Source organism: Pseudochaenichthys georgianus, unplaced genomic scaffold, assembly GCF_902827115.2.
Source record: "Pseudochaenichthys georgianus unplaced genomic scaffold, fPseGeo1.2 scaffold_180_arrow_ctg1, whole genome shotgun sequence".
Classification (NCBI taxonomy): domain Eukaryota; kingdom Metazoa; phylum Chordata; class Actinopteri; order Perciformes; family Channichthyidae; genus Pseudochaenichthys; species Pseudochaenichthys georgianus.
In genome coordinates this window covers 489,876-516,880 of record NW_027262575.1, presented here as the reverse complement: position 1 = coordinate 516,880, position 27,005 = coordinate 489,876, and the positions used below count along the sequence as shown (strand labels likewise).

The window sequence follows — 27,005 nt, the reverse complement described above, 5'->3', positions numbered from 1 at the left end:
GAGGGGGGAAAGGGAACGAGTGCACATGAGGGGGGGAAAGGGAACGAGTGCACATGAGGGGGGGAAAGGGAACGAGTGTGCTGATAAATTAGCAAAAAGTGCACTACAAAAGCAAATAGCATTACCAGTTCAACTTGGTAAAGGAGAAGGAAAAGCAGTCATTAAGAAAAAAGGGATGGAGATCTGGCAGAAGAGGTGAGACCAGAAAGGCAAGGACTATCACAAAGTACAAAAGACAATTACAATTAATATTCAGAAAGAAAGAAAGAAACGGAAGGGAGGAAATCATGATGGCTAGACTCAGAATAAATCACACGGCTTTGAATAGTACGCTGTATGTCATGGGGAAAAGTGACAGTGACAAGTGTGCGAACTGTGCAGTAAAAGAAGATGTAGAACATATATTGTTACATTGTGACATCTATAAAGCGGAAAGAGAACAATTAAAGGCTGAAGTGTTAGAGGCAGAGAGGGAATGGAGTGTGGTTGGTATGTTGGGAACAAAAGGAGAGGGAGTGAGAGCTACCAGAAAGGCACAATTCTTGAGTGAAACTGGGGTAGGAAAAATAATTTAACATTAGGTCAGGAAAGATCATAGATTTGGTTTTTGTTTTATTTATTTCATGGTTTTATTGATTTTGATTAGAGCATCAGTTAAAGAGTTGGAATGATGTGATGATTCATACTCATGTACAGTAGGTGGCGGTATGCAACTTTAAAGTTGTTTGCAATCCGCCAAAAGCAAGAGAAGAAGAAGAAGAAGAAGAAGAAGTGTCTCGTGGGTTCTCTCTCTACATCCATGGTTCTCTCTCGGTGTTCCTGAGGAAGTGTGTGTGCGCAGCTGATCCATCCATCGTCTGTGTGTCTGGATGAACCTCTGACTCTGTGCTCTTTCTTCTGAAGCCTTTAGCTCGGACTCTGGAAGCTAGCTTAGCATGCTAGCTTAGCATGCTAGCTGGAAACACGCTAGCAACACAGAGTGAGAGACAGGAAGTGGTGATTTAGTAAACATGAGTGTTGTCCTGCTCTCGTTGGTGAAGCAGCGACTCACTGCGGCTGCTGAAGACATCTTTGTTCTGTTTGAAAGAACGATAGCAGAGTACGAGGAGGAACTGTCTCGTTCAAGACAGGAGAACGAGAGACACCGGAAACGACTGGACGCTGTTGTACAGCCTCAGCTTCAGATCCACAGAGCAGGTCTGTTCCCTCTTTACTCACTCTCTCTTTATTAGACTCTATTACTATACTCTATTATCACTTTAGATTATTTATTAAATCTCTCTTTATTGTTGTTCTTCGATTGGCAACCAACAAATGGGTGCATTACCGCCACCTACTGGACAGGAGTGTGGAGCAGTAGATTGGCAGGAAAATGTAAATAATCTTAAATTCTTCCTCTGATGTCCCCAGCAGATTCCCCACAATAAGGCTGAGTTTTCCGTTAACTAACTTAGTCATTAAAAATCCTACAATGTGATTTCCTGGATTCTTTCCCCCATTCTGTCTCTCATAGTTGAAGTGTACCTCGGATGGGCCTCCCATCTTTTTAAGTGGGAGAACTTGCACAATTGGTGGCTGACTAAATACTTTTTTGCCCCACATAAGATGTGAGAGCTGGTGTATCAGGTCAGTCCGGTTCCCTCAGACTGTGGCAGGCAGAGACAAACTGTCCTGCAACAATGCAGCTCTCTTTATATTCCCCCAGTACTAGTTTTAGTTTTTCATTTTTAAATATTTGAGGATGCTTATGATTGAGTTTTGGGAAGAATTGTTTCCGTACAGGTTCAAATGTTGAGCCTTGTGTGAGGAAGTGCTGCTCTGTCTCCACAGCAGTTCCTCCTCACTGTTGGCATGATCGCTCCTCTTTTGGCAGCCATGTGTTCTTGTACCTGTTTCTATGGCCAGGCTCTGGGCATCTCTCTCTCTCTCTCTCTCTCTCTCTCTCTCTCTCTCTCTCTCTCTCTCAAATTCAAAGGGGCTTTATTGGCATGAAAGTTAAATTAAACAATGTTGTCAAAGCATCAAAATTAATGCTGTCAAAAATTATCGCGTTAACGGCGGTAATTAATTTTTTGAATTAATTGCGTTAAAAATATGTAACGCATTTAACGCATGTGCAGAATGGCCCGCCCCATACGTGCCACCAGTGGCAGCGCCAGGGTATGGCTGGGGTAGGCTACACCCATACCAAGAAATGGCTTAGCCCCACCATGAGACACGATGTTAAAGTAAGCAAAATAAAGTCCGCCAACTCGCGCGGAGTAAACTGCACAGACAGCAGTTAGTCAGATTGATATCAGTAGCCACGGTTTTGAAAACTTTTGTCACGTAGTGATCGTCTTCTCAATAGAACATCTTTGATAATGTCTTCTGGCCAATCAGAATCAAGATAACGGCGTGGTGTTGTTGCAGGAAGTCCCGACGGAGAATACTCTTGCTGTAGTACAGGGGTGCACATAACTGGTACGCAGGGTATGTGCGTAGTCTGAAATGCGTACCGGCACTTGTGTCACAAAGCGCATTTGCGTACCGACGTACTTGTGAAGCTTTTCCAGAAGGCGGTTCGATCACCGGACGACAGAGTCGGTCTCCGTGTGCACAGACAGGCTGCTGTTAACGTCGGTCTGTACAACGGAACTGTGCCAAAACTACGCCAACCGGCTGCGGAGGGAGACTCCCCCCCCCCCTCACTGGAGAACTGCGCTAAAACAGCTGATCACAACGTTCACGCTCTGTGGTCACGAAGTACTCCACCAGCCCCCCCCCCCCCCCCTCTGTCGACTTTCCTGAAGTACTCCACGTTGATAGAAATCAACACGTAATGAATTCAGACCCCACGGTTTGATGATTGATAGGTGTGTGGGTCGTCTTTCATTTTGACATGCAGAAAAATGTTATAATAAACATACTGTATGTTAAATGGATATATCCGCCTGCTTTCATTTATCTTTCCATTCCAACAATATACATAAATAAATGGCATATTTTGGACATAGTTCGAATGGTGATTAATCTGATTAAAATATGTTAATCGTTTGACAGCCCTAATCAAAATACAAAATAATTAACAACATTAACATACATTTCAAATGTTTACATATTATTGATGATATATATATATATATATATACAATTACATTTCAACGTGTGTGTGTGTGTGTGTGTGTGTGTGTGTGTGTGTGTGTGTGTGTGACTGTCCCTCAGGTTGTGGCATGTGTATACATATTGGGCAGCAAGATGTGCCTTGTCTCCTTCTCCTAGGAGTGCTCTCAGTCTTGAGAGTCTCTCTCTCTCTCTCCCTCTCTCTCTCTCTCCTCTCTCTCTCTCTCTCTCCCTCTCTCTCTCTCCTCTCTCTCAGTCTTGAGAGGTCACCAACCTCCTTGAAACCTGGGATTACAGAGTTCAACTTGTTCCAGTAAACGCTCCTTACTTCGTTGAATGTGTGGCACTTCAGGAGGAAGTGCATCTCTCTCTCTCTCTCTCTCTCTCCCTCTCTCTGTCTCAGTCTCACCTGTCGTGCAGTGACCACATGTTCTGTTCTCTTATGGTCTCTGTCGCTCTCTCTCTCCCTCCCCCTCTCCCTCTCTCTCTCTCCCCTCCCCCCTCCCTCTCTCTCTCTCTCTCTCTCTCTCTGTCTGCCTCTCTCTGTCTCAGTCTCACCTGTCGTGCAGTGACCACATGTTCTGTTCTCTTATGGTCTCTGTCGCTCTCTCCTCTCTCTCTCCCCCTCTCTCTCTCTCCTCACCCTCTCCCTCTCTCTCTCTCCCTCCCCCCCCTCTCTCTCTCTCCCTCCCCCTCTCTCCCTCTCCCTCTCTCTCTCTCTCTCTCTCTCTGTCTCTCTGTCTCTGTCTCAGTCTCACCTGTCGTGCAGTGACCACATGTTCTGTTCTCTTCTGGTCTCTCTCTCTCCCTCTCTCCCTCTCTCTCTCTCTCCCTCCTTCTCTCTCTCAGTCTCACCTGTCGTGCAGTGACCACATGTTCTGTTCTCTCCTGGTTGCCAGGATCTGTTGAGTCTTCCCGTTTCCAGTCTGTGGTCACTGAGCCTGTACTTGGTTAGGATCTGTCTCTGCTTTCTGTCTCTGACAGCAGAGAGATATTCTGCCAGCTCGTACTCTCTGTTCAGAGCCAGGTAACATTCTCATCTGCTTTGGCTTCTCGTCTCGTCTTCCCAATGTTGTAAATAGTTGTCTTTACATTGTGCTATAATGCGTGTGCTGTGATTGGTGTTTGGAGAGCAGTGTTGCTGAGAGACTGGTCAGAGGGGCTCTGAGAGGGGGCAGCTCGCTTATTAAATAAACTAAACGATAAATGTTATTTATCCAATGTATGCATGTTTCAGTGTCCACTTCTTTGCGTATTCACATTCTCCCTCCGCTCTGTTTCTGCTCCCCCACACACACACACACACACACACACACACACACACAAATGCACAAACACACACACACACACACACACACACGAATGCACACAGTCACAATCGGAGACAAGAGTGGAGGAAAGGAGGAGAACAACAAAGTGTAAAAAAGTCAAACAAATCTGCATTATTGCCCCAAGCTCTGCTGTCTGCCCGTTTGTGCCCCCCCCCCCGTTTCAAATTCGTTTATTATTTTTTAACCTCAAGCCGTTATCGTGACGGAGAAGGACACACACAGCCTGCCCAGGTGAATGCGCACGAACGCGACATTGAACATAGCGTGCGCATTCTAAAAATAGCTCACAGATGGTGAGCAGGTACCGCGGTTTTGAACTACAGTATTGAATTGGACAGAAAACAACAATAAAACGCCAGCAGAAGAATAGTCTAATGAGTTGAGTGAAACAAAAGTCAGGAGATGTGAGTTGGTTTATTCAGTAAATTAGCTCAGGATAACTGGATGTTCTGTCTACGCCTGTTGATGTGAGGCTAATGCAGGATTTGCTAGCTTGATGCTACCGGCATTTAGCGGCAGTGACTCAACAAATTGCCTCTTAAAATGTATCGTCAGCAATGTATGACGAGCAGACTGCTTGTTTAATGTTAGACTCACACCAACAGCTCAATATGATCATAACACATTGCTTTCATATCAGAGATCAGATGAGGTGGAGCTGCCTCCAGCAATAGAGGATGAGGCAGAGAGAAGCAGCAGCACAGGGTTGCAGCGGGTATGTTATATGCTGTAGTCAGGTGATGATAAGCGAATACAGTTTGAATAAAAATAATACTGTACAGTGTAACACTGTACTTTATTACTTTTTAATGTTCAAATACTTTGTTACTGTACGATAACAATACCAATAATCCACAGCTCATCTCTCTGCTCCAGAGGATGTTTAGGGGGTTACCCGAGCAGCACCCTGCCAAGGCAGTAAACCTAAGGCAAGGGTCTGCAACCTTTTTGACCAAAAGAGCCATTTCGCTCCTTTTTCCCAACATTTTCTTTGTCTGGAGCCGCAAAACATATTTCATAGTTTTTTATTGTTATATCAGACAAAAACTACAGTTTTTTGCATTTATTATGCTATTTATTACATGATATAAAACTGTTAACCTCTAATAAGAAACAAAGACCTCTTATAAGGAGAATTAAAAATAATACACAGGCCTACTTTAAAATAAATTAAACACAGCACTTGGGGAGTCCTCTGCACATTCGAAGGGGAAAAAAATATTATTAAAATGGGCCCACTTTGAAATAAATAAAATATATAGCTGTACCCTAAAAAGAGTTAAAGGTAGGGTAGGTAAGAATGGAGAAACCAGCTCGAGTGCGCTAGAATTTGAAAATACACAACCGGAAAAAATCTGCCTCTTCCTACTTTCTTACAGAGTCCCTCCTCCAACACACACGAACGCGCACATGACCAATGAGGGCACGAGATAAGTTTGTGCCCAGATGGAAGGCTGACAGGCAGGTAGGCCATCCAGTCATTTTAGCCGGGCCGACTCAGATGCTTTTTACAGCGCCACGGCTTCCAGAGATTAATTTTTGCATGTATTTATTGTCAAAGCATTTAATATATTCATTGCTATCGGGACGTTAAGAGCATTCCATGGAATATAACAAAAAGTGTTTTCTGAAATAAATTACATTGAATTGAATTATGACTGACGATAATCAGCTGTCTTCCTCTCCCTTGTTGTTCCTCGATACGTAAAGGCTGCACCACCGTTGACAACTTCTCTCTACATATCAAACATACCGGTAAACCAGCATGTTAGTCGCCTCCAAGAAAAGGCGCTCGCGCGGGACCGGAGCAGGATGTGACGCATATTTTAGTTGACCTAATTAAAACCGTTTTGTTTTTTATTTATGTGTCACAGTATCACCTCAAAATACAACATACGAAACATTTTCAACCATGCAACAAAATATAAATAGTCCTACAAATACTTTTATTTTATTTCCTTCTTATTTTTGTCTAAACTCAAGGGAGCCAGAGCAGAGGGCTCAAAGGGCCGCATGCGGCCCGTGGGCCGCGGGTTGCCGACCCCTGACCTAGGGGAAACACTGGGTATCTTCTGAAATGTATCGATTCCGGTTCTTATCGATTCCCCGTTTTGATTCCAAAATTGTAAAAGAAAGATGTCAAACGTGTAGATGGACAAACATATCTTTATTCTTTTAACCCTTAGATGCATAAGTGGGTCTTTTTGGACCTGCTGAGGTGGTTTTCTTGAAGTATCTTTGTAACTACATTTTTTTATCATTTCATATTCCAGCTATTCCTCAAAAAACATGTTTTGGATATCATGCTATTCACATTTTTAAATTTACATTTTATGAAATTGTAGTTTTTGTATTTCTACCCCAAGCTTCCATAAGTGGGTCAAAAATTACTCATGCATTTTCTATGGAATCCTATGGAACCTTTGATTCTTATCACCTGTGGCTGTCAGGAATACATTCACTGTAGGACCTAACAGACGACATCACAAGTGACACCTCTCAGGAAGATTATTTTACACAGCAAGTTCTGATACCTGTCAGTATAAAAATAATAATAATACATTATATTTTATAGGGCTTTTCAAGGACTCAAAATCGCTTTACAATATATAAGGGAAGGTTAGGGTGGGGGGTATAGAACTATCAAACTTGATCAACTAGCATGGACTGATGGGGGGTGGGCTATGAGTAGACAAGAGGAGAAGAGAGGAGTTTTGAAAAGGGACTGGAATACTGTGAGGGATCTTTGGGACAATGTGTTAAAAACATTTTTTTTCAAAATGTAAAAAAAATGTCTAAAATTGTGAAAAGTTAAATATAAAACATTTCTAATGTGAACCAAAATATAATACTAAATATTATATAAGTGATTTTTCTTAACCAAAATGACAAACATGGCATAAAAACACATTATTCTAATACGGGTCCTTTTAGCCCCACTTATGGAAGACTGTAGGGTCCAGTCACTCGTGCTTCTAAGGAAAACAAAAAACAAATCTCCAGGTTCACTTTGAAATCAATAAAGAGAGACTTGGTCTTTATAATTTGGAATTGAAAAACGCACGACAATCGTTCTTCTCTGACATCATTGCCCAAAACAAACCCAAAAACAACGCACGTGCCTTGTTTGCTACCGTCGACAGACTAACTAACCCCCCAGTGTCAGTAGCCTCTGAATTTCTATCCACCAGGGCGTGCAATGATTTTGCCTCCTTCTTCACTGACAACATTCAGACAAGCAGTCAGTGCCTCTGCATCAGGAACAGCAAATGTTTTGTCTCTGTGTCCACTTAACATCAATTCAAGCACCATGACACAATTCCATCAGATTAATGATAAAAACCTGGAGGACATTATTCAACTTCTGAAGTCCTCCTCCTGCTGCCTTGATATTAACAGATGTTTTGCCTTGCATGGCCTCAGAACTACTTCATATAGTAAACACATCTCTTCACTCAGGTCCTGCAAACTGCAGTCATTAAACCGCTCTTAAAAAATAATAATCTAGATGCTTCAGTAATGAACAATTACAGGCCCATATCAAACCTCCATTTCTAGGTAAAATCATTGAAAAAGTGGTTTTTCAACAGTTGAGTAATTTCTTGCATTTAAATAACTGTTTCGATGTGTTCCAGTCAGGCTTTCGTCCAAACCACAGCACTGAGACTGCTCTTGTAAAGGTCTTTAACGACATCCACTTAAACACAGACAGTGGCAGAACTTCAGTGTTAGTATTATTAGATCTCAGTGCTGCGTTTGACACTGTTGACCACAGCATATTACTAGACCGACTGGAAAACTGGGTGGGACTTTCGGAAACAGTTCTAAATTGGTTTGAATCCTACTTAAAGGACAGAAACAACTTTGTTTCTATAGGTAAATACACATCTGAGTTGACAAATATGACATGTGGGGTTCCTCAAGGCTCCATCTTGGGGCCTCTTCTCTTTAACATCTACATGCTACCACTGGCTCAGATAATGAAGAACAACAAAATAAGTTACCATAGCTATGCAGATGACACACACATTTACGTAACCATTTCACCAGGAGACTATGCTCCAATTCAAACACTGAGTAAGTGCATTGAACAAATCAATGACTGATGTCAGAACTTTCTCCAATTAAACAAAGATAAAACTGAGGTAATGGTTTTTGGAGCCAAGGCAGAGCGTATAAAAGTTAGCGCTGAGCTTCAGCCTGCAATGTTCAAAACAACAGATAAAGCCAGAAATCTAGGTGTAGTCATGGACTCTGACCTGAGTCTCAACAGTCACATTAAAACAGTTACTAAATCAGCCTACTATCACCTAAAGAACATATCTAGGATTAAAAGACTAATGTCACAGCAGGATTTGGAAAACTTGTCCATGCCTTTATCTTCAGTAGACTGGACTACTGTAATGGTGTCTTTGCAGGTCTCACTAAAACATCTATTAGGAAGCTGCAGCTGATTCAGAACGCCGCTGCTCGAGTCCTCACTGACACTAAGAAAGTGGATCACATCACTCCAGTTCTGAAGTCTTTACACTGGCTTCCTGTGTGTCAAAGAATAGATTTCAAAATACTGCTGCTGGTTTATAAAGCACTGAATGGTTTAGGCCCAAAATACATTTCTGACCTCCTGCTAAATGATGAACCATCCAGATCTCTCAGGTCTTCAGGGACTGGTCAGCTTCCTGTCCCCAGAGTCAGAACTAAACATGGAGAAGCAGCGTTCAGTTATTATGCTCCAAGTATCTGGAACAGACTCCCAGAAACCTGCAGGTCTGCTGCAACTCCGACTACTTTTAAATCCAGGCTGAAGAATTTTCTTTTTGCCGCTGCTTTTAATTGAACTATTCATATCTTAAACTGCACTGTAACTTTTATTCATGTATTTTTTCTTTTAATGTTTATTTTATTAGCTTTTCTTTTTAATGACTGATTTTTAATGCCATTTTCTTAATGTCTTTCATTTTTTGTAAAGCACTTTGAATTGCCTTGTGTTGAAAGGTGCTATATAAATAAACTTGCCTTGCCTAAGGGTTAAGCTTTAACTGACATTTTTACAAATAAAAAAAAAAATATGCAATACAAATGTATTTTTTATTTTTATTTTATTTATCCTTTATTTATCCAGGAATGTCCCATTGAGATACAAGATCTCTTCTTCCAGGGAGTCCTGACCAACACGGCACACAACAAGTTTCAACATAAAACAAAGGCATTAAACAAAAAAAACATACAATTCAAATATAATTGGACAATAGCTCTGCTTTATTTTAACTGAGCTATGCCTGTGGCAAGCTATTAACCTTCCACAGGCATTGCACTGTGGCAAGTTAATAATTGTACCTTGTCTTTTTCTTTTTTAGTGTAGTGGAGCCACACTTTAGAGCGTTTACCGCGAACCATCTTTGGTGTTATGAAGTGGCCGAGCTCGTGAACTGTCTACGGGAGGGCGGGCGGAGCCTCGCTGCAGGGCAACAGTGGACCTCTATCGCCTGTCAGCGCAACTTAAATGATGCAGTTTAAAAAAAAAGTTAAGGGCCGTGCCAGCCGCCAGCGAACCGTGCCGGCCGCCAGCGAACCGCTGACGACTGGCCATTCTGTGATTCTCCTGAACACACAGATGGCCAGTCCGCCCCTCGTTACCCTGTATTCCACCGAGTCGCCGCGGCGCAGACGGACCCGGTGGAATACAGGGTCTACCGCGTTTAGGAACCGTAAAGCAGGACCAAAATTGTGTACTTTTTATGGGTACCCGGTACCCAGCATTTTCTTATCATTCTCATCTGGAACCGAGTTTCGGTTCCTAACCCTAGTCTTATGTAATATTCAATGCTTTGTTTTGTCTTTTCATTAGCTGTAAGCTGCAATCATCAAGATTAAAACGCTGGAAATAATCCCTTTGTATGTGATGAATCTATGTATTGTATACGTTTAAACTTTATAAATTTAATTACTGACATAAAATCACTATTCCATGATATTCATTGAGATGCACCTGTATGAGTCCAAGTACAGGTTTAGCAAGGCGTTGAGAGATGCTAAACGACTACTCTGAGAAACCCCAACACCAGTTCTCAGATAACGACTCTGTAGACAGATCACAAACTGTAAGGCTAAGGCCTCACACTCTGTCAACAACCGACGCCTTGCTAACCGGCAGTGAAACTACATTTTAGACCAGCTACCATACTAACTCCCCTGTTGTCCTGAAACTCTCAGGGCATCTGGAAAAAAGGTGTAATTGACAGACTATTGAGCCAACAGAAATACACAGTGGGCGGAACTTCGTGGTTAGATTTTAAATTGTAATACTTTAGTTTTTCTGAATATGTGTTTCCTGTTTCCTGCAGACGTCCAGCAGCTGGTGGTGGTTAAAGAAGAGGTTCCCCCTGAGCAGCAGGAGTGGAGCTCCAGTCTGGACCAGGAGGACCCAGAGCCCCCCCCACACATTAAAGAGGAACAGGAGGAACTCTGGAGCAGTCAGGAGGGAGAGCAGCTTCAAGGGCTGGAGGAGGCTGATATCATCAAGTTCACATTCACTCCTGTTCCTGTGAAGAGTGAAGATGATGAAGAGAAACCTCAGTCCTCTCAGCTTCATCAAAGACAAACTGAACACCTGGAAGCAGAAGCTGATGGAGAGGACTGTGGAGGACCAGAACCAGCCAGGAGCTCAGATCCAGAGAGACATTTACAACCAGAGACTGTGGACAACCCTGGACACTCTTCTGAACCTGAGACTGGAGACTCTTCAGAACTTGACACTGAAGACAGTGCTGATTCGAAGAAGACCAGAGAACCAGGTTCAAAGTCTCAGAGAAATAAACAAGACCATGTCAGTGATTCAAGACGTAGGACTGGAAAGAAACACTTTAGATGCTCTCAGTGTGCGAAAAGATTTGGCCGCAAGTCAAGTCTGAATAGACATATCATAATTCATACCGGAGAGAAACCATTTACCTGCTTAGTTTGTAAGAAATCTTTTGCTTCGAGACATCACTTACCAATTCACATGCGAATCCACACAGGAGACAAACCATTCAGCTGCTCGGTCTGTAACAAATCTTTTGCAGTGAGAGGAAGTTTAAAGGACCACATTAGAATCCACACAGGAGAGAAACCGTTCAGCTGCTCAGTCTGTGAGAAATATTTTACACAGAGAGGACATTTAAAGGAGCACATGAGAATCCACACAGGAGAGAAACCATTCAGCTGCTCAGTCTGTGAGAAATCTTTTGCAGAGAGAAGAGATTTACAGAGACACATGAGAATCCATACTGGAGAGAAACCATTCAGCTGCTCAGTCTGTGAGAAATCGTTTACACAGAGAGGAGATTTAAAGTGCCACATGAGAATCCACACTGGAGAGAAACCATTCAGCTGCAGTTTTTGTGACAAAATATTCACTTGGAGTCGTCAGGTCAAAAGCCATAAGTGTGTTGGTCGTCAGTCCTCACAGCTTCATCAAACTCAGACCGAGGAGAACAGAGAGGCAGAGCCTCCAGCCAGCAGCTCAGCTGAACACATGGAAACAGAAGCTGATGGAGAGGACTGTGGAGGACCAGAACCAGCCAGGAACTCAGATCCAGAGAGACATTTACAACCAGAGACTGCGGACAACCCTGGAGGCTCTTCTGAACCTGACATTTTCCAAGTCAAATCTGCAACAAAAAAAGAGGACAATTAATTAGTCCTTCGACAATTCACATGAGAAAAATCTGTCTGGCTGTATAAACTCTGTTTGACAATGTTCAAACATGACTTCATATAAACTCCATCCTTATCAACAGAAGTTTTGAATATGTTTAATGTTGTTGTCATACTACTTTTCTGATTTATACTATAACCACTGACTGATTAATTAAAGAGTAGTCTCATCTGTTTGGTTAATGAAATGTTGTGACTTTAAACTTCCTTTGGGATGTTGTTGATAGTTCCTGTTGAGTTATCAGTCTTTTTTGGTCTAAAAGAAGAACAAATGACTTATTGATATAAAGAATGTGTACGATGTTTTCAGTTCGATTCTGTTTATATCATCAAACCGAACAAAAAAAATAATGCGTTTGAAACAGACTCACATTCCTGCATATTGTTTGTGTTTAGCAGCAGATTACAATCAGCTCATTCAGAGTTAAGATGGAATGTTAGGATTATTCCTGCTGATCATCAATACAAATTCTTCAGAGTTATTGAAAGAGAAAAACAGAGAGGAGTATGGGTAAGAAGAGACTCTAATGCCTGACACACTGAGGGTGTTTCTCAATGTCGAGGAAGGCTGCTCCAGAGCCACTATTTCAAGCATACTGCTTCATTGAGTGCCGCCGAAGGTCTGTTCCAATTTCCAGCATACTTGGAGTTCTACCGAGGCCGGCGTACTTCGTAGCGATACATTTCAGGGCGGCACCTGTGTAGATTCCGCAGTCTTAAAATCCCCACAATGCTTTGCACAGACTAATTTCCAAATCTTTGGCGGAAATCGCGCTCCATTTAAGGCGGGGCCTCGCATATGACGCACACCTGTTAGCCTGTTCCACCATTCTTCGTTTTCCGAGGCTAGGAAGGATTCTTGCCTCGCTTCTGAAGCAAGTGACTCGGACGACATGTGCTGCCAAGCAAGCGTCCTCAAAATTAAGAAACACCACCCACAGTCAAGAAGCATCTGTCGGCCATGTTTTTGTAACACTAAGATATTAAAACCGTCTTATTCCTGCATGTAACTAGCACTTCAATCTTTGATTAGTTTGACGTGTGAAGGACATTCTGCTTTTAAAACTTGAACAAGGTGTAAACTTTATGAAAAGTAACCTTTTTCCAATGTAACCATAGAATAAGTATTGTAAATCTTTGAGATAACAGGTGCTCTGTTGTTTAGAAACAATTTATGACCCTCCATGAATAGAGTGGGAGAGAAACAAATGACATTTGGAGCTAATTGTGAAATGTACTGCTGGAAATATTTGACCCGCTCTATCGAAATCAGTCGGAAGTCTCAACGGCTCGTTTCAAAATAAACGTGGATTTGCATAAGAAAAATAGATTTTCGGGGTTCGGTTGTTTCGTTTGATTTTAAATAAACAAAGTCTTGGCTTTCAGAATATGAAACTTTTATTTCCAAAATCACAAAATAAATACATTTTTGATGCTTGTAAAGGGAAGATGGCAGCTCTCACTCGCCACCCTGCTCTTCCACAGCGCCGCCCCCCCTCCCTCCGGCTGACATTATGAATGTAAGGCGTATAGTAATCATAGATAACACGGCAGGGTGCGTTACAGTTTGTTTTCATCTGACTTCAAATAAACAAAGTCTTGGCTTTCAGAATATTAAACTTGTAAATTCAGATGATAAATACAACTTTGAAGCTTCGGCATAATTACAAGCAGAGAACGGAGTAACTTAACGTCACAGCAGGCAGAACAACAGCCGGTGTTTCTCGCGAGTGTTTTTCCAAAAATACACACACACATATACACACACACTCGCGAGCTTCCCCCAGACCAGTAATCCAAACTAAAATATCTTCCCTCCGTAGTATTTTGATATAATAATCAATCAGATCGATGGATTTCAGAGAAGATTCATGAGAACAGATCTCGGCTGTCTTTCGTCCCATCAAACTCCTGAATCAGTGATGGCTGTTTACCCAGCTGGTCTGGCCCTGTCCCCCCTATTTCGCAAATGAGGGCCTATAGGCCCCTTGTCATGTCTGCCGATATCTGGTTTTCTTACGTCTGTTGGTTTTAATCTGTGTCTATGTTGTTGTCAGTGATGTATTGTCTTATCTTTTTAAATGCCTTTGTGATGTGCTGCAACCCATTTTCCCCTCGGGGACAAATACAACGAATACTATACTAAGAGGAAACTTTAAAGGCCTTTTTCTCAAAATGATGACTCGGTGACAGTCATTATATAATGTGACATATTTTTGCTTAATATTTGGAGTACAACAACAATCCGGATATCATTAGAAAACTAGGAATTTCCTCTTTCCAACAGTCTATACAACTCAAAATGTGTCTTCGGGTCAATGAGACTGATTTTGATGGAGCAGGTCACATATACATTTAGTAAGTTAATACATTTATACGAGAAATAAAAATCCCTCTGTTTGTGTACCAGCCAGCGTCCTTAGGCTTCTCAATCACGATCATTAAACTGGAATATATACGATATTGCTTACATGAAAATATGATTTCATGTTCATTGTTTAGAGTTATTCTAAGGCTTTACTCATTGGGAACTCGGTGTGAGAAAGATCACACTGTTGAGATTTCATATCTGCCTGTTTTACACTGTTTGACCAGCAGGGGGTTTGTGTTCAAATGAAGCCTCATGAGATGAACCCTGTTGAGAACCAATTGGCTTCATGAAGCTTCATCTCGCCATCACTAGGTCCAGTGTTTCCTAAAGGAGGTAATAAAGGAAGTATTGAGGCTCCTTTCCTATCATCTAGATCAGTGCTTCTCAAACTGTTTTCAGTCATGTACCCCCTTTGAAACATTTTCTCAGCCAAGTACCCCCTGACCGACCCGAAAAAGTTTGATAGAAAAAGCCTAAATAATTACAATATAGTGATGTTCCCTCAGTGTGTGATTTATTAACTCCTTCGTGCATGAATTACAACAAACTAAGGATATTTTCATCTTTATGCATTTTTTTAAACAGATTTTTAAGTAATATATGTTTAACAAACCAATGAACAAAATGATATATCATGCAAAAACTATAAAATATGAAAGCCCATGCATATACAAGAAAAGCAGCATTTAATTAGCAGTCTCTAATGTAGTGACCACAATGCATGAAAGGGTTAAAAAAAAACACCGTTGTAACAGAAACAAAATTGTAATTCTAAGCAAACTATGTAAATAACACTGCAGTGATACTATTCAGGAGTTTTAGGTCCTCAGCGATCGTGTACGGCTTTGTGGCTTTAGCGATGCGCATGTGACACCGCGATGCCTCCAGTGCTTTGGCTGATGTTGTGGAGGCTTTTCGCATCATCTCTTGGGAGGATCTGTACTCATAATTTTATTTTATGTATCTTATTATATTTAATTTGTTATCAATTGACTATATGTCACCAAAAAAAAAATCTTTCCACAGGATAAGTATTTTAATTATTTATTCATGTATTCTCTCTATTATATAGATTGGTCGTTCTCTTTTATTGAATGTTCCAGTTTGTATTGCCCCCATGTGTTGCTGTAGCTCCACCCCTTGATGGCACTGTGGCCGTGTCTCAATTCAGGGGCTGCACCCTTCGGAGTACGCAGCCTACGCGGTCCACGGAGGACCCAGCCCACGTAGACCGGGTAGGCTGAACCGAGCGGCCTACGAAATGAGACGGTCTAGTGTACGGAGCGCTTCGTATTTACGTCACGTGATACGCGCTGTTCGGTTGCGCTGCTCCAGCAGCCTGCTAGCAAATTAGCTTACAAGCTAACTCAGCTGAAAAGGATCCAGAAACTTTACTTTTACTTTAACCATTTTTCGGAGATCACCGTTGGCGATGAATTAAAGAGGACCATGGCCAGGTAAATAAGATGAAGCTGTTCCTTTAGCCCCAGTAATGTTACATTAGTAAGCAGTGGCGTGCACAGACATTTATAGGGGCAGGTGCTCAAGAGGCAAAAAAAGGGCACCTTCTGAGTCGTCGTGGCGGTCGCACCGAAATTGTGCGCTCCGAAATTGTGCGCAAAAATGTGCCGGATAATGGCGGATTTTGTTAGTTTATTTTCGGCTTTTGGTTACTTTATTTCGGTTTTAGGGTTAGGTTAGGGTTATGTTATTTAATTCTTATTTTTGCCTGATTTTACTGATTTATTATCAAAAAATTAATTATTTTAACATTTATTTTTATTATTCTAAATGATTTAGGGGGGTCCAATCTGAAGCTAAACCCTCCCCCCCCCTCGGGATTGACGCCCCTGGTGGAACCGCCGGCTGCTTTAGTAGTGTAAGATTTATTAAAGGCACATCTTGTATGTCGTAATTGCATATATATTTATTTCAATAACCATATTCTGTCTGATGCCTATCTAAAACAAATCAAATAGTAGGCTTACTAGCTTCTACACTTCTAAAGCAACTGTAGTCAGGGATGCAAACTCATCAGGTATGAAAAAGGTGACAAGGATCCGAGCCCCCCGACCCCACGGAATATCGGCTTTAAAATGAGGAATAACAGAGGATTTTAGCAGTCAGAACAACTAAAGCAGCAGGTAATAATAACAGAAACGCCAAAGAGTTACATCTAATATTGTCACAATTCTCATGTTAGGTCACGCTTGTAGTTTTGTCTGTGTTGGTGTTTTTCTTGTCTTTGGGTTTCCTGTCTTATTGTGTTAAGTGTTCTCCCCCGTTTCCTGCCTGTCTGCTTTCTGTCTGTTTCCCTCCCTGATTACCCGATTGTGTTCACCTGTTGTCCTTGTGTTTCTCCTCCCCTGCCCGGCTGTTTCTCGTTGTCATGATTACCCCTTCTTGTATTTAGTCTTGTCTCTGTCTGTGTTCAGTGTTGGGTCATTGTTTGTTGGTGACGGAGTTCACCGGAGAGTGTTCTGTTCTGTATTTGTCATTTATCCTTTATCCTTGAAATAAAGGGTTTCTCAAAAGTTATCTGCATTTGGGTCCTGCTTCCTTCACTCATCCGTGACAGAATGACCCAACCAGGAATGGACCCAGCAGACAGTTTGTACGAGGTGAAGTACAAGTTAACATGCTTGAGGAATGACTTTCGATATGCCTCCAGTACTGAAGAGAGGCAGTCAGTTATTTCTGCGGCACGCCAGGAGGTAACCTCAAGGCCCTGGTTGAGGGAGTTGCTCCCCGAGTGGGTGGAGGACTTTTTGGGCAGCGTTGAGGTCAAACCTTTTCCCCGGCCTGCTAGCTCCAGGCATGCTAGTCCCCTACCTCCCAATTCCCAACCTGACACCATACGTCTCGGCGTGTTCCGTCTGGAGTCAACCTCTGCTTCTTCCCCAGTTCCTGCTCCTGTTCTGGAGTCATGTGCTGGAAGTCGTCAGGCTTATGGAGGCCCACGGAGTATTCAGGCGGCTGCTAAGAAGAGTCGTCGCAAGGCCAGACAAGCAGTACGGGCCCCAGCAGCCATGGTTCCAGTCCCAGTACGGGCCCCAGCAGCCATGGTTCCAGTCCCAGTACGGGCCCCAGCAGCCATGGTTCCAGTCCCAGTACGGGCCCCAGCAGCCATGGTTCCAGTCCCAGTACGGGCCCCAGCAGCTATGGTTCCAGTCCCAGTACGGGCCCCAGCAGCCATGGTTCCAGTCCCAGTACGGGCCCCAGCAGCCATGGTCCCAGTCCCAGTACGGGCCCCAGCAGCCATGGTTCCAGTCCCAGTACGGGCCCCAGCAGCCATGCTTCCAGTCCCAGTACGGGCCCCAGCAGCCATGGTTCCAGTCCCAGTACGGGCCCCAGCAGCCATGGTCCCAGTCCCAGTACGGCCCCAGCAGCCATGGTTCCAGTCCCGGTCCCAGCAGCCATGGTTCCTGCCCCAGTGCAGGCTCCCGCAGCCATGTTTCCGGCTCCGAGGCTGGCCCCAGCGGCTATGGTCCCGGCTCCGGGAGCGCCCTATACGGCCGTGTTTCTGGCGTCGAAGCTGGAGCTTATAGACAGGATTCTGGCTTCAACAGCCATGATTCTGGCTTCAATTCCGGTCCCTGCAGCCATGGTTTCAGCCCCAGTTCTGGCCCCAGCAGCCATGGTTCCGACCCCAGCTGCCTTGGTTCCAGACCCAGAGCTGGTCCCAGCTGCCACAGTCCCATCTCGGGTTCCCTCCTCTGGTTCCTCCTCGAGTCCCCTCTTTGGTTTCCCTCTCGAGTTCCCTCTCGAGTTCCCTTCTCTAGTCCCTCCTCTAGTCCCCTCTTTAGTCTCTGTTCGAGTCCCCTCTCTGTTTCCATCTCAAGTTCCCTCTCCAGTTCCCCCTCGAGTCCCCTCTCGAGTTCCCTCCTTTAGTCCCTCCTTTAGGCCCTCCTCTAGTTCTCCTCTAGTCCCCTCTGTAGTCCCTTCTCGAGTCCCCTCTCTGTTTCCATCTCCAGTTCCCTCTCGAGTTCCCTCCTTTAGTCCCTCCTCGAGTCCCCTCTCTAGTTTCCCTCTCGAGTTCCCTTCTCTAGTTACTCATCTAGTCCCTCCTCTAGTCTCTCCTCTAGTCCCCTCTTTAGTCTCTGTTCGAGTCCCCTCTCTGTTTCCATCTCAAGTTCCCTCTCCAGTTCCCCCTCGAGTCCCCTCTCGAGTTCCCTCCTTTAGTCCCTCCTTTAGGCCCTCTAGTCCCTCCTCGAGTTCCCTCTCTAGTTCCCCTCTCGAGTTCCCTTCCCTAGTTACTCCTCTAGTCCCCTCTGTAGTCCCTTCTCGAGTTCCCTCTCTGTTTCCATCTCGAGTCCCCTCTCCAGTTCCGCCTCGAGTCCCCTCTCGAGTTCCCTCTCGAGTTCCCTCCTCTGGTCCCTCCTCTGGTCCCTCCTCGAGTCCCCTCTCTAGTTCCCCTCTCAAATCCCCTCTCGTGTTCCCTTCTCTAGTCCCCTCTGGAGTCCCCTCTCCAGTCTCCTCTCGAGTCCCCTCTCAAGTCTCCGCTCGAGTTCCCTCTCCATTCCCTATTCAAGCCCCTACGCAAGTGTCGTTGGAGGTCCCGCCGTCTACTCCCCTGCCGGGGGTCCTGGCAACCCTTTCTCCTGTCCCGTTGGAGGTCCCGCCGTCTACTCCCCTGCCGGGGGTCCTTCCAACCCTGTGTCCTGTGCCGTTGGAGGTCCCGCCGTCTACTCCCCTGCCGGGGGTCCTGCCAACCCTGTGTCCTGTGCCGTTGGAGGTCCCGCCGTCTACTCCCCTGCCGGGGGTCCTGCCAATCCTGTGTCCTGTGTCGTTGGAGGTCCCGCCATCTACTCCCCTGCCGGGGGTCCTGCCAACCCTTTCTCCTGTCCCGTTGGAGGTCCCGCAGAATACTCTTCTGCCGGGGGTCCTGCCAACCCTTTCTCCTGTCCCGTTGGAGGTCCCGCCGTCTACTCCCCTGCCGGGGGTCCTGCCAGCTCTGTGTCCTGTGCTGTTGGAGGTCCCGCCATCTACTCCCCTGCCGGGGGTCCTGCCAACCCTGTGTCCTGTGCCGTTGGAGGTCCCGCAGAATACTCCCCTGCCGGGGGTCCTGCCAACCCTGTGTCCTGTGCCGTTGGAGGTCCCACCGTCTACTCCCCTGCCGGGGGTCCTGCCAACCCTGTGTCCTGTGTCGTTGGAGGTCCCGCCGTCTACTCCCCTGCCGGGGGTCCTGCCAGCTCTGTGTCCTGTGCCGTTGGAGGTCCCGCAGTCTACTCCCCTGCCGGGGGTCCTGCCAACCCTGTGTCCTGTGCCGTTGAAGGTCCCGCAGAATACTCCCCTGCCGGGGGTCCTGCCAACCCTGTGTCCTGTGCCGTTGGAGGTCCCGCTGTCTACTCCCCTGCCGGGGGTCCTGCCAACCCTGTGTCCTGTGTCGTTGGAGGTCCCGCCGTCTACTCCCCTGCCGGGGGTCCTGCCAACATTTTCTCCTGTCCCGTTGGAGGTCCCGCAGAAGACTCTTCTGCCGGGGGTCCTGCCAACCCTATATCCCGTGCCGTTGGAGGTGCTACCGGGGGGCCTGCCAGCCCCATGTCCATCACCGGTCTCGCCGGGGTTCCTGCCAACTCCTGGTCCTTTTCCGTGGGGGATCCTGCCGAAGCCTGTCCGACCGGCTCCGGTTTCTGTCCGGCCGACACCGGGTCCTGCCCGATCTCCGGAACGGGCCCATCAGCGCTTTCCTGCCCGGCCTCCTGATCCTGTCCGGTCGACACCGGCTCGAGCCCGGCCCCCTGAGAGCCGCGGTCTTCGCCCTCGAGCCCGGCCCCCTGAGAGCCGCGGTCTTCGCCCTCGGGCCCGGCCCCCTGACTCTTCCTGCCGTTGCCTTCGCCCTCGGACCCGGGTCCCTGACTCTTCCTACCGCTGCCTTCGGTCCTCCATGGTCCCCACCTTGGACTCTGTTTTGACCCCGGGCTGTCCGCCCGAGACCCCTTCCTGGTCCTCCGCTGTGTTCCTGGGCTGTCAGCCCAAGACCCGTCCTCCAGACCCCCTCCGCCCACCCTGCTTGGGGTTTTGGACTTTTTTGTTTTGTTTTTTTTAGGGACGTCTGGGATCCGTCCCTTGAGAGGGGGTTCTGTCACAATGCACATGTTAGGTCACGTTTGTAGTTTTGTCTGTGTTGGTGTTTTTCTTGTCTTTGGGTTTCCTGTCTTATTGTGTAAAGTGTTCACCCCCGTTTCCTGCCTGTCTGCTTTCTGTCTGTTTCCCTCCCTGATTACCCGATTGTGTTCACCTGTTGTCCTTGTGTTTCTCCTCCCCTGCCCGGCTGTTTCTCGTTGTCGTGATTACCCCTTCTTGTATTTAGTCTTGTCTCTGTCTGTGTTCAGTGTTGGGTCATTGTTTGTTGGTGACGGAGTTCACCGGAGAGTGTTCTGTTCTGTATTTGTCATTTATCCTTTATCCTTGAAATAAAGGGTTTCTCAAAAGTTATCTGCATTTGGGTCCTGCTTCCTTCACTCATCCGTGACAAATAGAAATATATATAAAAGCATTTATTTTAATTGTGTAGCAGTCAGTTTTTAATTTTGGCAGCACTGTTGAGCATTTTTAAAATGTATTTTCATGCCTCTTAGTATTTTTATAATACTTTTCTATTTTCACTTGAGGAACATTTTGAATGCAGGACTTTTACTGTAACAGAGTATTCCTACACTCTGGTACTTCTACTTTTACTCAAGTACAAGATCTGAGTACTTCTACTTTTACTCTATCACTTGAGTACTTCTTATCAAGCTCCACATTTGTGGAATCAGCTTCCAGTTTGTGTTCGGGCGGCAGACACCCTATCCGCTTTTAAGAGTGCGCTTAAGACCTTCCTTTTTGATAAAGCTTATAGTTAGGGCTGATTAGATTCAGCCCCTAGTTTTGCTGATATAGGCTTAGTTTGTCGGGGGACATCTTACTTCTTCCTTCTCTCTGTCTATACCCGTGTACACTCATGTTCCGATTAACCCAGCTTCCCCAAATGTCTTTCTTTTGGTGTCTATATACGCTGGGATCCGGAGTCATGGATGATCCTGCGGTCCTGTGTCCTGGATCGCGAGCGCTGGATCTTGAGTCGTGGCTGTGGTCCTGGATCATAGGTCCTGGATGGATATCCTCGTGGATTCATCTTCCTATTATACACACATGCATTTCCAAACATTTGGACTACCTATGTTGCAAATGTATTATCTTTTCAATTTACACACGGCATCTATTGCACGTCTGTCCGTCCTGGGAGAGGGATCCCTCCTCTGTTGCTCTCCCTGAGGTTTCTCCCATTTTTCCCTTTAAACTGGGTTTTCTTTGGAAGTTTTTCCTTGTACGATGTGAGGGTCTAAGGACAGAGGGTGTCGTATTGTCATACTGATATTCTGTACACACTGTGAAGACCACTGAGACAAATGTAACATTTGTGATATTGGGCTATATAAATAAACATTGATTGATTGATTGAAGTACAAGATCTGAGTACTTCTACTTTTACTCTAGTACAATCTCTATACTTATACCACCTCTGTTTATAGCCTATGAAAAAAACTATTAGAAAACGAAGGCTAAAGCTAACGTTAGCAGATAGTGACAATGATATTGCGACAGAAAAACTTTTCAGTTCACATCACGCTCTGCCGCTCTGCTCTGAACACCTGAACGGCCTGTTCTAACAGCTGTTCACCAGCGGCTCAGTCTGTGCCACAGTGACTCCGCAGTTAACGAACGCACCGTAGATAATGTAGCTGATCCTCACCTTTTGTGGAGGAAGTTACAGCGCCACGTAGAGGCTCCTGCATATGTACTGCAGCTTCTCCAGCGGTTGGAGCTAAACGGAGCGGTCTCGTGTGGGCAGACACTATCCGGATAATTATTGCATGTGGACGGAAGCCGTTTGCGATTGCGTTTGCGTTAATCCTATGCGTTTAGCCGTTTTCGTCCTCGTGGGGCCGCAGCCTTAATGACCCTCTGCAGAGCCTTCCTGTCGGCAGCCGAGCACCCTGCATACCAAGCAGAGATGCAGGATGTGAGGACGCTCTCAACTGTCGAGCGATAGAAGGTCACCAGCAGCTTCTGATTCAGATGGTTCTTTCTGAGCAGTCGCTGCTGGGCCTTCTTTATCACTGCCGTGGTGTTTGTGGACCAGGTGAGCTCCTGGGAGATGTGGACTCCCAGGAATTTAAATGAAGGCACCCTCTCTACACAGTCCCCATTAATGTAGAGGGGGGCGTGGTCTATGCTTGTTCTCCTGAAATCGATAATGATTTCTTTCGTTTTTATGGAGTTAAGCAGTAGGTTGTTGACCGCGCACCACTCCGTCAGTTTACGGACCTCCTCTCTATAGGCTGTCTCATCACCTCCTGAGACGAGCCCGATGACAGTGGTGTCGTCTGCATATTTAATGATGGTGTTTGAAGGGTAGGTGGGAGAGCAGTCATGTGTGTATAAGGCATACAGGAGTGGACTCAGCACACAGCCCTGGGGAGAGCCAGTGCTGAGTGTTAGGGTGGAAGAGAGATGGGAGCCCAGTTTCACACATTGTGGTCTGTTTGTGAGGAAATCCTTTATCCAGGCACAGGTGGAGGGGGGCAGGTGGAGGGGGGCAGGTGGAGGTCAAGAAGTTTATTGATGAGGATGTCAGGGATGATGGTGTTAAAGGCTGAGCTGTAATCTATGAAGAGAAGTCTAACATAGTTCCCTGGATGTTCCAGGTGGCTTAGTGTGGTGTGGAGGGTTATGGCAATGGCATCCTCCGTGGAGCGGTTTGTCCTGAAGGCAAACTGATGAGGATCGAAGGCTGAGGGGAGGCAGGCCTTGATGTGATGCGAGACCAACCGCTCAAAGCATTTCATAACTACCGATGTTAGGGCAATGGGCCTGAAGTTGTTTAGGCAGCTGTTGGCTGCTGTTGTTTTGGAGGCGGGGATTATGATTGCTGATTTTAAGCATGATGGGATGATGGCTTGGGTCAGGGAGAGATTAAAAATTCTGGTGACAATCTCAGATAGTTGGTCCGCACATGACACAAGTACCTTCCCAGGTACACCGTCAGGTCCTGCAGCTTTCCTGGGGTTCACTAACCTCAGTTCTCGTCTCACTTGGTGTTGATGAAGTGTTAGTGAGGTGCTGCTGTAGACTGGAGTAAAATGAATAAAATCAGTTTTATTCTGAAAAACCGGAAGTTCACTAACTATTAACTTAATAATTTTATTCTGAAAATTATTCACTTCCGGTTAGCATTAGCATGTGGCGAAATGTTGCATTTTCAAACCGTGAATCGAAGGTGAAATGACATGTGATGTTGTACACTGAGCACACTGGGTTTAGCACTCATTTATTGACGCTGAATAACGTTTATTAGGGAATGTTTAAATAACCACAGACACCAGAATGATTTAATTTAACAACAGAAAAAGGCAGGAATTGCATTGGACCCTCCCCCGACGACGCCGGCCAATAGGAGAAGACCTCAGATGACAACAGGAAGAGCAAGCCAAGGATTGACCTCTTCTACCTGCTGACCTGGACTGACCGGTTGGATGAGGAGAGCGCCTCCACTCGCACATTTCATTTTGTACACTACCGCATCTTTTGTGTAATTCAATGCTATTAACTTTTATAAGCTTCCCTTGACTCTTTTCAGTCTCTCCTGCCTTCAGGGTTCTATAATTCACTAACATAAACTAATATTCTGTAAAAAAAAAAAATACAAATATTTACCAGATTTTAAAGTTAAGTTCAGATGACATAGGATATCTTTATAAAGAATACAAAGGTACTATTCAGAGGATTAGTAATTCATTTTTGATAACTTAATAATATTATCCGTGTACTTAAGAAACATGTCGCCAGAAGACACCAAGTTAAGAGCACTCCCAGTGCCAGGCACAACTGCAGATATTAAGGCGAGAGTAAACACCTTGTCAGATGCTGGGACAGTTCCCACTAAAAGACAGAAGACATGGAACCAAATAGAGGAACTGTTCAAGCAGTGGCAAACGAGAGGATTGATTCCAGCAGATGATCAACCTGGACCAACGGAAGCCCATAGAAAAGCTGTAGTTGAACATGAGAATGCTGAATACCTACAACAGGAAAAAGCATGGATCAAAGCCGGGCAACCCCCTCGGTATGGACCTGCTAAAAACGCTATGAAAAAAGCTGAAAAAAGAAAAGTTATGGTTGCAAATCTGATTCTCCATCTAAAATATACCAGCCAGGGATTGACAAACAGCTTACATGTGGTAGCAGCAGAAGATCTGCCAGGAATGGAAGAACTCTGCAGAAGAATGGAAGCAGAACTCGGCAGAAGAGAGGAAGCAGAACTCGGCAGAAGACAGGAAGAAGAACTCGACAGAAGAATGGAAGAGAGACGAAAGGCAGTTGAAGCCCATAATGACATTATTGCAGAAAGACAAAGGGAGGGAGATAAATACCAACAACTTCTGGCGGAAAGACGACAAGAAGATGTAAGATTCCCGGACATGATGGCAGATAGACAAAGGAGAGAACAAGAAGAACGAAGAACTCAAAGAAAACGCCGGACAAACTACTCTCCTGACTATTCCAATGGACAGGTAGATGAAAATGACGACAGCGGTACACGGTCTGAAACCAGTAGACACTCCCCATACCATGAACAGTCACAGCAACAACGCAGCTTTGCATCTCCTCCTGAGAATAATAGTAGCTACGAAAACGAGCAACATTATCCTGGGACATGCCCCAAAACTAGAAGAACCAAGAAAACTAGAAGAACCAAGACCGGTGCACATACCTCCATGCCATTGATGGCGGCTGGAAGAAGAGGATTTCAATACCAACCATGGACTCACAGGGACATGGAAGCATTAGTGTCAAAGCTACCTCCACTCACCAAAGGAGGTCAAAAGTGGGTGAATGATCTGGAGAGATACGCAGCCCAAGACCACCTGTGCTTGGGAGACATGAGGGCCCTGCTCGGACGGATTGAAGGACGACTTGAACCGAGAGCAATAGATTCCGAGGCCAATTGCACAAATGACCCAGATGACACTCCATTCAACTACATCAGGTCGAATTATTGGGCTGCTATTCGTCACATCTACCCGACAACACGCAGTTTACATGCTCTCAGCAGCTTGAAGAAGGAGCCGGGCGAAAACATGCATGCATTCTTGAAGAAATGTGAAGAAGTGTGGGAGGCTTGCACGGGTGAAAGACATGATCTTTCTCCAGCTATTGAAATGGTGTGGAAGAACTCGGTCATTAAAGCCCTTCCTCTAGCAGTGCAGGCACGTCTGGAAGAAGTGGTGGGATTGGACAATAAACCCGCTGAACAATGGAGACAACATCTCATTCACCACGATATCAGACACCAGGCAGCAAAAACGGGACTTGATGAGGACGATAAAATCCAAGCAAGGAGACTCGTGAAGATACAAATAGCTGAGAGAAATACCGAAGCTAATAAAAACAAGAAAGCGGCAAGGCAAATGGCAACTACAGCAGAGAAGACCATAGAAACGGAGACAGTACTGCAGGCACCGCTAACAGTTCAAGCTCAGGTGGTGCCAGAAAATCAGATGCAGTACCAACAAAGAGGTGGAGGAAGATTCCGAGGAAAAGGCGGAGGAAAGGGTTTCAAGAAAGTGGGATGTTACACATGCGGTCAGATGGACCATTGGTCCAGAGATTGTCCGCATCAACAAATACAAAACCCACCACAAGTACTACAATACCATCCTACACAATTCCAACCTCAGACACAACAGTATTATCCCCAAGTACAGCAGACACCTGTGTATCTTCAACGGCAAGTACAGCCACAAGCACCGCAGTATCTTCAACAGCAGACACCTGTGTATCTTCCTACCCAAGTACAGCCGCAAGCACAGGTATACACTCCCATACAACATCAACAAAAGGGACAATGGAGAGGAAGAAGGGATGATGGCTGCTTCATATGTGGAGATTGTAGACATCTGGCCAGAGATTTCCCCACTCAGCAATATCCACCACAAGGTAGCACCTCACAATGCAGAGGAGAACCAGTGTTAGATATTAGAAATATTGAGGCGGAAGCATATGCCAGGGCCATGACGAATATTTCTGTTGGATCAGGTGATTGGGTAAATGTAAAAATCCACAAGAAGAACTTGTTGCAACCTGTATGGAGTGGACCATGGGAAGTTGTAGAACGCACTGCAGATGCGCTCCGGATCAAAGTTAAAAAAGGAACATGTTGGCACCCACTTACCCCCTAATCCCACCAGGATCGTCTGCGGCATTTTTAGCGATCGCGGCCACTCTAGTCAATGGGTGCTATTCCACCAGACCCGCTGCGCTGCGGCTCGAAGCGTCCCAGAAGCTCCTCGCCGCAAGGAATTTCTAAAATATAGGATTAATCCTATTTTTGACGCGGCACAGCGCAGGCAGGAAGTGATGACAATCACCTTGTTGTCTGCTTTGCTGGTTGAGGGTGCACCCAAAACCAGCTCCTTCTCCTCCCCCCCACCACCGTCTTTCAAGTAATAAGTATA

General features: G+C 45.4%; 2 protein-coding genes across 2 annotated transcripts in view; both read left to right on the top strand.

Moving 5' to 3' along the window:
* The window catches only part of LOC117441582 (zinc finger protein 271-like), a 450,813-nt gene that overhangs the window by 108,052 nt on the left and 315,756 nt on the right, over positions 1 to 27,005 (top strand). The window lies entirely within an intron of this gene.
* LOC117441591 (oocyte zinc finger protein XlCOF22-like) lies at positions 657 to 12,440 on the top strand. The gene is made up of 2 exons (XM_071202251.1): positions 657 to 1,197; positions 10,778 to 12,440. Exons 1-2 carry the CDS (start codon positions 1,011 to 1,013, stop codon positions 12,109 to 12,111), a joined length of 1,521 nt encoding a protein of 506 aa, XP_071058352.1. The 5' UTR covers positions 657 to 1,010; the 3' UTR covers positions 12,112 to 12,440.